General features: G+C 46.8%; 1 protein-coding gene across 1 annotated transcript in view; it reads left to right on the top strand.

The window, feature by feature from the left end:
- The window catches only part of LOC132819316 (L-gulonolactone oxidase), a 43,026-nt gene that overhangs the window by 23,681 nt on the left and 5,282 nt on the right, over window positions 1–14,063 (top strand). Inside the window, exons 7-8 of the mRNA XM_060830770.1 lie at window positions 9,412–9,519; window positions 10,649–10,725. Coding sequence (XP_060686753.1) covers window positions 9,412–9,519; window positions 10,649–10,725 — 185 coding nt within the window. The remainder of the gene's footprint in view (window positions 1–9,411; window positions 9,520–10,648; window positions 10,726–14,063) is intronic.

A 14,063-nucleotide genomic window follows, 5' to 3' on the forward strand; every position in this document is an offset into this window, starting at 1 on the left:
TATCTTTCCCCCCAACAGCCTATACCTATGCCCTCTAGTTCTGGACTCCCTGACCCCATGGAAAAGACTTTGCCTATTTATCCTATCCATGCCCCTCATAATTTTGTAAACTTCTGTAAGGTCACCTCTCAGCCTCTGATGCTCCAGGGAAAACAGCCCCAGCTTGTTCAGCCTCTCCCTGTAGCTCAGATCCTCCAACCCTGGCAACATCCTGGTAAATCTTTTCTGAACCCTTTCAAGTTTCATGACTTCTTTCCAATAGGACGGAGACCAGAATTGCATGCAATATTCCAACAGTGGAGTAAACAATGTCCTGTAAAGTTGCAACATGACCTCCCAACTCCTGTACTCAATACTCTGACCAATAAAGGAAAGCATACCAAACATCTTCTTCACTATCCTATCTACCTGCGACTCCACTTTCAAGGAGCTATGAACCTGCATTCCAAGGTCTTTTTGTTCAGCAACACTCCCTAGGACCTTACCATTAAGTGTATAAGTCCTGCTAAGATTTGCTTTCCCAAAATGTAGCACCTCGCATTTATCTGAATTAAACACCATCTGCCACTTCTCAGCCCATTGGCCCATCTGGTCCAGATCCTGTTGTAATCTGAGGTAACCCTCTTCGCTGTCCACTACACCTCCAATTTTGGTGTGATTTGCAAACTTACTAGCTGTACCTCTTATGCTCGCATCCAAATCATTTATATAAATGTCAAAAAGTAGAGGACACAGCACGGATCCTTGTGGCACTCCACTGGACACAGGCCTCCAGTCTGAAAAACAACCCTCCACCACCACCCTCTGTCTTCTACCTTTGAGCCAGTTCTGTATCTAAATGGCTAGTTCTCCCTGTATTCTATGAGATCTAACCTTGCTAATCAGTCTCCCATGGGAAACCTTGTCGAATGCCTTACTGAAGTCCATATAGATCACATCTACTGCTCTGCCCTCATCAATCTTCTTTGTTACTTCTTCAAAAAACTCAATCAAGTTTGTGAGACACAATCTCCCACACACAAAGCCATGTTGACTATCCCGAATCAGTCCTTGCCTTTCTAAATACATAGGAGAAAGTGAGGACTGCAGATGCTGGAGATCAGAGCTGAAAATGTGTTGCTGAAAAAGCGCAGCAGGTCAGGCAGCATCCAAGGAGCAGGAGAATCGACGTTTCGGGCATGAGCCCTTCTTCAGGAATGAGGAAAGTGTGCCAAGCAGGCTAAGATAAAAGGTAGGGAGGAGGGACTTGGAGGAGTGGCATTGGAAATGCGATAGGTGGAAGGAGGTTAAGTTGAGGGTGATAGGCCAGAGTGGGGGTGGAGGCGGAGAGGTCAGGAAGAAGATTGCAGGTTAGGGAGGTGGTGCTGAGTTCAAGGGTTGGGACTGAGACAAGATGGGGGGAAGGGAAATGAGGAAACTGGAGAAATCTGAGTTCATCCCTTGTGGTTGGAGGGTTCCTATGCGGAAGATGAGGCACTCTTCTTCCAGCCGTTGTGTTGTTATGTTCTGGCGATGGAGGAGACGAAGGACCTGTATGTCCTTGGTGGAGTGGGAGGGGGAGTTAAAGTGTTGAGCCACGGGGTGGTTGGGTTGGTTGGTCCGGGTGTCCCAGAGGTGTTCTCTGAAACGTTCCGCAAGTAGGCGGCCTGTCTCCCCAATATAGAGGAGGCCACATCGGGTGCAGCGGATGCAGTAAATGATGTGTGTGGAGATGCAGGTGAATTTGTGGTGGCTATGGAAAGATCCCTTGGAGCCTTGGAGGGAAGTAAGGAGGGGAGGTGTGGGCGCAAGTTTTACATTTCTTGCAGTTGCAGGGGAAGGTGCCGGGAGTGGAGGTTGGGTTGTTTGGGGGGGTGTGGACCTGACGAGGGAGTTACGGAGGGAGTGGTCTTTTCGGAACGCTGATAGGGGAGGGGAGGGAAATATATCCCTGGTGGTGGGGTCCGTTTGGAGGTGGCGGAAATAATGACGGATGATACGATGTATATGGAGGTTGGTGGGGTGGTAGGTGAGGACCAGTGGGGTTCTGTCCTGGTGGCGATTGGAGGGGCAGGGCTCAAGGGCAGAGGAGCGGGAAGTGGAAGAGGTGCGGTGGAGGGCATCGTCGATCATGTCAGGGGGAAATTGCGGTCTTTGAAGAAGGAGGCCATCTGGGTTGTACAGTATTGAAACTGGTCCTCCTGGGAGCAGATGCGGCGGAGACAAAGGAATTGGGAATATGGGATGGCATTTTTACAGGGGGCAGGATGGGAGGAGGTGTAGTCAAGGTAGCTGTGGGAGCCGGTCGGTTTATAGTAAATGTCCATGTTGATTTGGTCGCCCTAGATAGAAATGGAGAGGTTTAGGAAGGGGATGGAGGAGTCTGAGATGGTCCAGGTAAATTTGAGGTGGGGGTGGAGGGAGTTGGTAAAGTGGATGAACTGTTCAACCTCCTCGTGGGAGCACGAGGCAGTGCTAATACAGTCATCAATGTAGCGGAGGAAAAGGTGGGGGGGTGGTGCCAGTGTAGTTGTGGAAAATGGACTATTCCACATATCCTACGAAGAGGCAGGCATAGCTGGGGCCCATGCGGGTGCCCATGGCTACTCCTTTGGTTTGGAGGAAGTGGGAGGATTGGAAAGAGAAGTTGGTTAGAGTGAGGGCCTGTTCAGTCAGTCGAAGGAGGATGTCAGTGGAAGGGTACTGGTTGGTAGGCGGGATCCTGTCTCTCAGGATTCCCTCCAACAACTTGCCCACCACCGAGGTCAGGCTCACTGGTCTATACTTCCCTGGCTTGTTTTTACCGCCCTTCTTAAACATGGCACCACATTTGCCAACCTCCAATCTTCTGGCAGTTCACATGTGACTATCGATGATTCAAATATCTCAGCAAGGGGTCCAGCAATCACTTGTCTAGCTTCCCACAGAGTTCTCGGGTACACCTGATCAGGTCCTGGGGATTTATCCACCTTTAACCGTTTCAAAACTTCCAGCACTTCCTCCTCTGTAATCTGGAATTTTTTTGATGTACCTTTCTTTTTCAAGGAAATCTACCTTGACTGTGTTCACCAACAGTCTTTTTCTGCCCTTCCCAGTCCACTCCAGCCAATTCAGCCCTCGTTCCTTTGTAATCACTCTTATTTAAGTTTAACAGTTGTTTCCGACTCATGTTTCTCACTCACAAACTGAAGAGTCAGTAAAAGCACAAATGGACTGACATTAAAAGGCAAGGACAGAGAATAAGATACAGCTATGTACTGAGTTATTGAGGAGAGACTTGAGAAGTGAATGTGTTCTTGCTGGAAAAGACAATCAAAGAGGAAACAAGAGGTGACGTTCATTGACAGGAGGTTAGAGATGTTAGAAGTGTCACTCTCTGAGATTCCCACAGTGCAAGATGAACAGGGCTTTATATCACACATCTCCATAACAACCCATGCAGTGTTTGCCATGGGCAATTTTCAATTTTTGTCTTACAGATGGTAGAACCTCACTACTTATTAAGAGTATTTTGAATAATGAATGATTTTTAAAATCTGCCCAGTTCTGAGCAGATTTCTATTGGGCTGGTCGGAACCAAACGCTGGCTTTCAGTTTTGTGAAATGACAAGGCCAGTAGCGTCCTGACCTAAAAACAGGAAGGTGATAAAATATTCCTCCCTCCCTCCCATTCATTCCTTCACTCCCTCTTCATTTTACTGAACCCAGAAACAATTTGACTCTCGGACCAGTGATGATGAAATCAATCCAAACTTTAGATTTACTTTCATTACAAATGATTGTTGATCTGCATCACCAAATAACTCCCTCCATGTTTGTCATTCTCTGTAACCTGTGGATCCTGCTGTGTACTCCTCCTTGATCTCCTATGCTGTGGGATCCTATTGATAGCAAAGTTTTTTTTAAAAAAAGAAATTACTCCTCAAATCAGTAGAAGTAAATATTGCAAAATGATTCACGTGTTCCAACTTCTCAAATCTATCCACGTCTCCTCAACCCTGGGAACACTGTCATGAATCTTTTCTGCACTCTCTCTAATGGCTTTGCATCCTTGCTAAAGTGTGACACCCGGGATTGGATGCAATACTGCTCAGGCCCAAGCAATGTTTCACATCCATGTTTAACCTTGTTTCTGAATAAAAACCAATACAACTGTGGACGCTGTAAATCAGAAACAAAAACACCTCGAGCTCAGCAGATCTGGCAGCATCCTTGGAGAGAAATCAGTTATCTTTTCAGGTCAAGTTCTGAGGAAGGGTCATGCAACTGAAATGTTAACTCTGATTATGCTAATGTGATTATGTTAACTCTGATTTCTCTCCACAGCTGCTACCAGACCTGCTGAGCTTTTCAGGCAATTGCTGTTTTTGTCCTTCTCTTTCTGAACTCTAATTCTTGTTTAATCCTTTAGTCTTACTGCACCTGAGTATTGCTGAAAAAGATATATTTCACTGAAGGTTTTCATCTTGCTTTCTTTAGGATAATTATTCCACTTACCAACCAATCCTGTCATACAATATCAATTAGTTTTATTGTTCTTGCAAACTGTCCTGATGTGTGCAAGATGAAAATCCTCAGTAACAGTGCATTTTTTCAGCAGTTTCCAGTATTTTCTGTTCTAACATTGCCAGTCAAGTCAAACAAACTTGAAAGGAGTGCTGAAAAAGCAAATGAAATGCCCTTGATGTGTTGAGCCCATCTCACACAGACTCAGAGTAATAAAGCTACCCACGTCATCATTTTACATTGACCTCCTTTTGCCAAATGGGACAATGCCAAGTGCGAGCAGTGAGAAGGACTAATAATTAGTGCAGGAATTTGTCTGAATGATGAATGATGTTAATGAGCTGTCTGCTGCCTCATTGTCACTGATTAATGGGATGGTCTAATTACCTGGGTCGTTTCAGGAAGTTTCCTGGGAGAACTGAGCATGTACCTCTCTCCAAACAGCACACAGAGTTTATTTGACTGCCATCTGTAGCTGACGCTCCTTCCTGCAGCCCAGCGATTGAACCAAGATAATAGCCCCAGTTCCAAAGGCAATCCCATACCTGCCCAGGTCTTACCTCGGTTATACTGCTTGGATTATCTCCTCCACCCCCACCCCCAGACTCTTTTTTGGTTGGAGAGTGTTGCTGTCTAATGAGATTGGGCTGAGATCTCAGCCAAGCTCATCCTGAGAAGTGACATTAACTTTTTTGCATCTTCGGTCAGTATTTTTCAGAAAGGGGATAACTACTTTCAATCAATCGATTGATCAATGACAGATACCCTCGTCAATCATCGATTACATCGAATCATTAAGGGGGAGGCAATAGCCTAGTGGTATTATCACTGGACTGTTAATGCAGAGACCCAGGTTATGTTCTGGGGACCTGTGTTTGAATCCCACCATGGTGGAATGAGAATTCAATTATAAAAATCTGGAATTGAGACTCCAATAATGACCGTAATAATTGTCGGAAAAGCTCACCTGGTTCACTCATGTCCGTTAGGGAAGGAAGCTGCCATCCTTATCTGGTCTGGCCTACTTGTAACTCCAGACCCACAGCAATGTGGTTGACTCTTACTTGCCCCCCTGCATGAATAGGAATGGGCAATAAGTGCTGGCCCACCCAGTGACAACTTATGAATGATTTTTGAAAAAAATACCCTTGTCAATCAATCACTCGATGATAAACCATCTCTCTTACACACTGCGTTCTGAACATGTACGAGAGTTGAAATTAAGACACGTGAGTAATTCTCTCTCTCTCTCTCTCTCTCCCCCTCCCTCTCCCACCCCCCACCTCCTGTCTCTGTCCTTCTCTCCTCTTATCAGTCACTCTGTGACTCCCTGCTCAATTAAGGCTCACAGGTGATTTTCTGTATGGTGTCTGTGTTTAATTAACTACATCAATCCTGTGAACAGACAGTGATAGTGTCTGTGATGATACATGTGGGACTTCCATTCCTTCCAACTGAATTTTATCAGGAGCGGAGGAGTTAAAGTTGCAAGCTGCATTCCTGTCGTTCGAGGAACATCTCCCATGATGAACACAGTGCCTGAGCTCAGTGCTGAGAAACAGAAATAAACATTGTGTCAGTCTCTAACTCACTGCTGCTCAATGATGCTGTATTCTGCTGTTGTCTCCTTATTAATCATGCTCTGTTAATTTAATTGTCTAAGTGTCCGCACTATTTTTGTGTTTGCCCTGAGGATAGTGACCCATATAAACCTGTTGAAGCTCAGCGTCCCCCGGGCTCAGTTTGAGATGACATTCTGCTGGAACAGCTTTCCATTATTTTCCATCAAATTCCTTCTGCTCTAATTCTCTGTGAGCTTTGTGGAAAATATTAGCGCCCAGCTTCTGCAAACTCTTCTTGACTTCCTAGTTTTTGTGCTCTGTATCCTGCCTCATAAAGGGTTATTACAGCACACAAAATGGCCACTTGGCCCATCAATTCCATGCAGGCTCTCAGTATAGCAATCTGATTAGTCCCACCCCTGGGCTCTCTCTTTATTTCCTTCAAATTTCCATCCGGTTCCTTTATAATTATCCATCATCTTCACTTTCGCATCCCCCAACCTCTTCAGTCAGTTTCAGACGTTAACTGGGGGAAGCAGCTTTTCTTCACATTCCTAGAGCATCTTTTGGCCAACTGGCTCTCCCTGTTTTGATACCAGTCATGATTTGGAGATGCTGGTGTTGGACTGGGGTGTACAAAGTTAAAAATCACACCACACCAGGTTATAGTCTGTGTCTGTCTGTGTCTGTGTGATTTTGAACTTTGGCTTGATACCAGCAGTTAATTGAAACAGCTTTTCCTGGTTGACGTTATCCGAAGCTGTGATAACCTTGTCCACCGTGATCTAACCTACTCACTATCTCCTTTACTGCAAGAGAACAGTCCAAACTTATCTCCCCTGGCCTTGTCACTAAAACCCTTTGAAATAATATAGTCATAGAGCTGTACAGCACAGAGACAGTCCCTTCAGTCCAACTCATCCATGTCAATCAGATATCCTAAATAAATCCAGCGCCATGTGCCAGTATTTGGCCCATGTCCCTCTTACAGCCTTCCTATTCATATACCCATCAAGATCCCTTCCAAATGTGTTGTATTCAGACCAGCCTCCACAACTTCCTCTGTCAGCTCATTCCATTCATGCACCACACTCTACTTGAAAAGGTTCCCCCTAGGTCCCTTTTGTGTCTTCCCCCTCACCTTAAACCTATGCCCTCTAATTTTGGACTCCTCTATGCATAGGAAAAGACTTTGGCTAATACTGTACACTGAATGTTGCAATTTCTATATGTGCTGTAACATAACCGAGGACTCTGTGTTGTAATTAAATTGTGACCAGTAATATGACTGAGTGTATGCAGTAATAGAGTCATAGTCATAGAGATGTGCAGTGCGGAAACAGACCCTTCCATCCAACCCGTCCATGCGACCAGTGTCAGAGAAATTAGCCCAATAAATTAGAGATCACAAAGCACAGCTCGAAGGGAAATTGACAAACAGTCTATTAGTATGGAGATATTGTGGAAGAGGAATTGGCTATGTTGAAACAGCGCAGACAGTCTGTCCAGGTAGCTGAGAATTCTATTCCTTGAGCTGAGGAAGAGGCCAATTTTTATAATGATATTGTACAATAGGGCTAATCAGAAATGGAGAAAATACAATGTGTCTGGAAATGGAGTAATCTACTCGGAAAAGTTATCGGATGAATGTTCTGATTCTCGATATAATGCAACATCCTGACAGTATCAATGGGTGTGGGGCTCCCATTCCTCTTCCCAGGCAGGTGCTAATGTCTCATCTGAAGCAGTAAGGTGCTTCTATTGTCCTGTCCTGGGAGCAATGCTGTGGTGGTGCCTCTCTGTCTGACCTGTTCTTTGTGTGGGGTTGGTATTGCTGGGTTATGAGACTGCCCTCAGAGCTTCAGGAGAGCTGTGTTGATCTGACATTGTTAGTGGGTGCTGGGAAGTGTATTTCCTTGTCTGCGAGTGCTGTCTGGTTTCGCTTGTCAGCCTGCCTGGTCCCTGCTGAGGCATTCTGGGTGTTTTTGATATAGTTTGGCCAAGTTTGCTTTTCTATGTTCTGTGTGGGCCTACTATGGGTCGGCAGGGTGGCAGATCTTTTCCCACAATCAGATATCCCAACCCAATCAATTCCTACCTGCCAGCACCCAGCCCATATCCATCCAAACCCTTCCTATTCATATACCCATCCAGATGCCTCTTAAATGTTGCAATCATAGTAGCCTCCTCCATTTCTTCTGGCAGCTCATTCCATACACATACCATCCACTGTGTGAAAAAGTTGCCCCTCAGGTCTCTTATATTTTTTCCATCTCACCCTAAACCTATGCCCTCTAGTTCTGGACACCCCATGTCAGGGAAGATACTTTGTCTATTTATCCTATCCATGCCCTTCATGATTTTATAAACCTCTATAAGGTCACCCCTCAGCCTCCAACATTCCAGGGAAAACAGCCCCAGCCTATTCAACCTCTCCCTTTAGCTCAAATCCTCCAACCCTGGCAACATCCTTGTAAATCTTTTCTGAACCCTTTCAAGTTTCACAACATCCTTCTGATAGGAAGGAGACAGAAATTGCACGCAATATTTCCAAAACTGGCCTAATCAATGTCCTGTACAGTCACAACATGACCTCCCAAGTCCTGCCCTCAATACTCTGACTAATAATTCAAAGTTTGGGAGAAGATTTGTAACTCGGGTGCTCGTTGTTGTTGTGGTTGTGTTCGCCGAGCTGGGAATTTGGGTTGCAGACGTTTTGTCCCCTGTCTAGGTGACATCCTCAGTGTTTGGGAGCCTCCTGTGAAGCGCTTCTGTGATGTTTCCTCCGGCATCTATAGTGATTTGTATCTGCCACTTCCGGTTGTCAGTTCCAGCTGTCCGCTGCAGTGGCCGGTATATTGGGTCCAGGTCGATGTGTTTGTTAATAGAATCTGTGGATGTGTGCCATCCCTCTAGGAATTCCCTGGCTGTTCAGGGAATTCCTAGAGGCATGGCACACATCCACAGATTCAATCAATAAGCACATCAACCTGGACCCAACGTACTGACCACTGCAACGGACAGCTGGAACTGACAACCGGAAGTGGCAGATACAAATCACTATAAATGCCGAAGGAAACATCACAGAAGCGCTTCACAGGAGGCTCCCAAATACTGAGGATGTCACCTAGACAGGGGACAAAACGTCTGCAACACAAATTCCCAACTCTGACCAATAATGCAACTGATTCTGTAATAATAGTTGTTATAATATAATTGAGTGCAGGATTTCAATTGTGAGCTGTAATATAACTAAGTGTGTAATATAACTGAGCACAGAGTGCTGTATTTTAATTGTGTGCTGTAACATAATGAAGCACCGGGTGAAGTAACATAACTGAATCTCTGCTCCTTTCTCCTGCAGGTTCTGAACGATCTCGACACTCACCTGAAGCAGTCGGAGTATTTCCGTCTGTTTTGGTTCCCTCACACTGATAAGGTCACAGTTAGCTATGCAGACCCTACAGACAAGGTGAAGTCATGGCTTATTCATATTTACTCAGAATAGAGGCAGAGGGAATACAAAGTGAGGAGTTTGAGCCGTGCAAATCCACCAATGTTCCTACTTCAGAGTCAGCAACACTCCTGGCCATCTCCCTGCATTGGAGATTAGGTTATAGATGGAGAGTCACTTGGGTGATATCTGGTCAAGCCAAATAGTCACTGACACGTGCTCATGCAGGCTGTGTGGTAGAAACAGAGAGGGTACATCTATTTCAGGAACCTAGGTAAAAACAATGACTGCAGATGCTGGAAACCAGATTCTGGATTAGTGGTGCTGGAACAGCACAGCAGTTCAGGCAGCATCCGAGGAGCATAAAATCGACATTTCGGGCAAAAGCCCTTCATCAGGAATAAAGGCAGAGAGCCTGAAGCGTGGAGAGATAAGCTAGAGGAGGGTGGGGGTGGGGAGGAAGTAGCATAGAGTACAATGGGTGAGTGGGGGAGGGGATGAAGGTGATAGGGCGGGGGCAGGGGGAGAGTGGAGTGGATAGGTGGAAAAGAAGATAGGCAGGTAGGACAAGTCATGGGGACAGTGCTGAGCTGGAAGTTTGGAACTAGGGTGTGGTGGGGAAAGGGGAAATGAGGAAACTGTTGAAGTCCACGTTGATGCCCTGGGGTTGAAGTGTTCCGAGGCGGAAGATGAGGCGTTCTTCCTCCAGGCGTCTGGTGGTGAGGGAGCGGCGGTGAAGGAGGCCCAGGACCTCCATGTCCTTGGCAAAGTGGGAGGGGGAGTTGAAATATTGGGCCACGGGGCGGTGTGGTTGATTGGTGCCAATCACCTTCAACCCCTCCCCCACTCACCCATTGTACTCTATGCTACTTTCTCCCCATCCCCACCCTCGCCTAGCTTATCTCTCCATGTTTCAGGCTCTCTGCCTTTATTCCTAATGAAGGGCTTTTTCCCGAAACGTCGATTTTACTGCTCCTCGAATGCTGCCTGAACGGCTGTGCTGTTTCAGGAACCTGCCAGCCCAGACAGTATTATGGGACCAGGGCAGGGTGTGATCCCTCGGCTGCTTCTATGTTTGTTGGGATGGAGATTGTGTTTAAACTCCTGTTTTTGAGTAGGTCTGATTGTACTGTTTGCTTTATTCCAGCCAGTTAAAACCAGTTCCAGTTGGCTATGGAACTATGCCATTGGCTATTACCTGTTGGAGTTCCTGTTGTGGATCAGGTCAGTGCCAAACCCTCAATCCCACATCCCAGGTCACTGATCCATCCCACCAAAATTATTACAGTCGTGGCAGTCTCCCCGTATCTGCGTGGGTTTCCTCCGGGTGCCACAGTCCAAAAATGTGCAGGTTAGGTGAATTGGCCATGCTAAATTGCCCGTAGTGTTAGGTGAAGGGGTAAATGTAGGGGAATGGGTCTGGGTGGGTGTGCGTCGGTGTGGACTTGTTGGGCCGAAGGGCCTGTTTCCACACTGTAAGTAATCTAATCTAATGAAACAAGAAGTTAATCATACCCATATAAACCTATGCAGGAGGTGCTTTTGTTAATGAGACTTGATTAATCTGGTCAACTTATATTTATTTGAAAAATATACTTTATTCTTAAAATAATTTGATGGTCTGTACAGTTGGTCATGCCATACATATGTAAACATTTGCATACAGAGATCAGAATTTATCATTGTTATATACAGGTCTGTACATTTTTCAATCATATGCCCATATATTTAGCTGAGGCGTCAGCAGAGCCCAAATGACTGGGTGAGCCCCCCTGTTCTTCTCAGACAGGCAGATGTTACACGGTGGTCTTTCCCCACCGCGCCTTGGCAGCAGCTGCCCCAAGCTTCAGCGCATCCCTGAACACGTAGTCCTGGACCTTGGAATGTGCCAGTCTGCAACATTCAGTCGGGGTCAACTCCTTCAGCTGGAAGATCAACAGGTTTCGGACCGCCCAGAGAGCGTCCTTCACCGAGTTGATGATCCTCCAGGCGCAGTTGATGTTCGTCTCGGTGTGCGTCCCGGGGAACAGGCCGTAGAGCACGGAGTCCCACGTCCCAGCGCTGCTCGGGACGAACCTCAACAAACACCACTGCATTCCTCTCCAGACTTCTTCTGTGTAGGCACATTCCAGAAGGAGGTGTGTGACAGTCTTGTCCCCCCCCCGCAGCCGCTTCGAGGGCAGCGTGCGGTGCGGCTGAGAGTCCGGGCGTGCATAAAGGATCTCCCAGGCAGAGCCCTTCTCACCACCAGCCAAGCCATGTCCTGGTGCTTGTTGGAAATTTGTGGCAATGAGGCATTCTGCCAAATGGCTTTGACAGTCTGCTCAGGGAACCGCTCGATAGAATCTGCCCTCTCCTTTTCCTGAAGGGTCTCAAGGACACTACGTACTGACCACTTCCTGATGGACTTCTGGTCAAAGGTGTTTTTCTTCATAAACTTCTCCACGAAGGACAGGTGATACGGAACGGTCCAACTACTCGGATCGTTCCGCGGCAGCGAGGCCAGGCCCATCCTTCACAACACCAGGAACACATAGAACCTCAGTATGTAGTGACACTTGGTGTTTGGGTAACGGGGATCCACGCACAGCTTGATGCAGCCACACACAAAGGTGGCCATCAGGATGAGGGTGGCAATGGGTGTATTTTTTCCCCCGTTGCCCAGATCTTTGTACAGCGAGTCCCTTCGGACCCAGTCCATCTTTGATCTCCATATAAACTGGAAGATGGCCTGGGTGACTGCAGCGGCACAGGTTCTGGGAACAGGCCAGACCTGTGCCACGTATAATAGCAATGACAATGCCTCACGCCGGATGACCAGGTTTTTTCCCGTGATGGAGAGCGACCGTAGCTTCCATCTGCCCAGTTTCTGCCTCACTATGCTGCTACACTCCTCCCAAGACTTGGCGCACGCCCCAGTCCCCCCGAACCAAATACCCAGCACCTTCAGGTGGTCGGTCCTGACAGTGAAGGGGATCGAGGATTGGTCGGCCTAATTCCTGAAGAGCATGGCCTCGCTCTTGCCTTGATTAATCTGGTCAACACTGTCCATTCCAACCTCCACGAATGTGACTCCATTCAAATGTCTATGGCTTATATCCTAAAATACACCTAAATCCAGTTCACCTATCAGTGCTGTGCTCTCTGACTCCCAGTAAAAAGTGAGGTCTGCAGATGCTGGAGATCAGAGCTGAAAATGTGTTGCTGGTTAAAGCACAGCAGGTTAGGCAGCATCCAAGGAACAGGAAATTCGACGTTTCGGGCCAGAGCCCTTCATCAGGAATCTCTGACTCCCAGCCTGGCAATGGCCCAGATTTAAAATCCAAATCCATGTTTTTATCAGATTCCAAGACCACATTGCTCTCTGTCTCTGGAATCCCTGCAGAACTCTCCAATAGGTGCATCTCTATTTCTGCTCGTTTAATAATGGCTCCACCATTAGCCGCTCTGCCACCAATTGCAGAGGCCCCAAGCTCTGCAAATCTCTCACTAAACATCTGTCCCTCACCTTCCTGTTTTAAGATGCTCCTCTTTAGCCAAACATGGGGCTATCTGCCCAAACATCTCATTAAGTGGCTTGGTGTAACATTCACTCTGATTTACATTTGTGAGAAACACTTTAGGGTGGTTTATTGAAAGGTGCTAGATAAATAGAAATTGTTGCAGTGAAACAGCTTGGGATGCTTTATATTACAAGTTGTATGTAATGTTAAATTATTGTTGATTGGGAACAAAATGAATGGTGGGGCAAGAGGCATGTTTTCTTTTCCCAAGCTGCTTTCTGCTGAGAGGAGTCCACATACGCTGTAAATAGTTTATGAAGCGACACTGTCTGTGCCATCACAGTGAGAATTTCTGAAAAGTCGATACTGGATTAGATTTCTTACAGTGTGGAAACAGGCCCTTCGGCCCAACAAGTCCACACCGACCCGCCGAAGTGCAACCCACCCATACCCCTACATTTACCCCTTACCTAACACTACGGGCAATTTAGCATGGCCAATTCACCTGACCCGCACATCTTTGGACTGTGGGAGGAAACCGGAGCACCCGGAGGAAACCCACGCAGACACAGGGAGAATGTGCAAACTCCACACAGTCAGTCGCCTGAGTCGGGAATTGAACCCGGGTCTCAGGCGCTGTGAGGCAGCAGTGCTAACCACTGTGCCACCGTGCCGCCCACAACTGGGGTGAGGACATGGACACTGGTACCACACTACCCTTTGCTGCACTGTTACACTGCAATCCCATCAGTAATGTTCCAAACTCCTATGAAATAGCAGCTGCTTTGACAAATCTGGATTGGAGACAGAGTGGACTATCACACCCATCTAATCCAACATCCATACACTCTGTCACTCCGAAACATTCCCTCCGCACTCTCGTTCTTACAGCAATGCACAAATATTCCCCAACCTTACACACTCACCCACCCTGACTCTAAAGCTCGTTCATGCACACACACAGATGAGCTTCTGACCTTAGTCTGATCTGGAACAAACCCCGGGTCCTTCAGCAACTCTGTATTTTTGTCTGTTTCCTTGAAGTTTGAATTTTGTGTC

This window comes from Hemiscyllium ocellatum, chromosome 10 (genome assembly GCF_020745735.1).
Source record: "Hemiscyllium ocellatum isolate sHemOce1 chromosome 10, sHemOce1.pat.X.cur, whole genome shotgun sequence".
NCBI lineage: Eukaryota > Metazoa > Chordata > Chondrichthyes > Orectolobiformes > Hemiscylliidae > Hemiscyllium > Hemiscyllium ocellatum.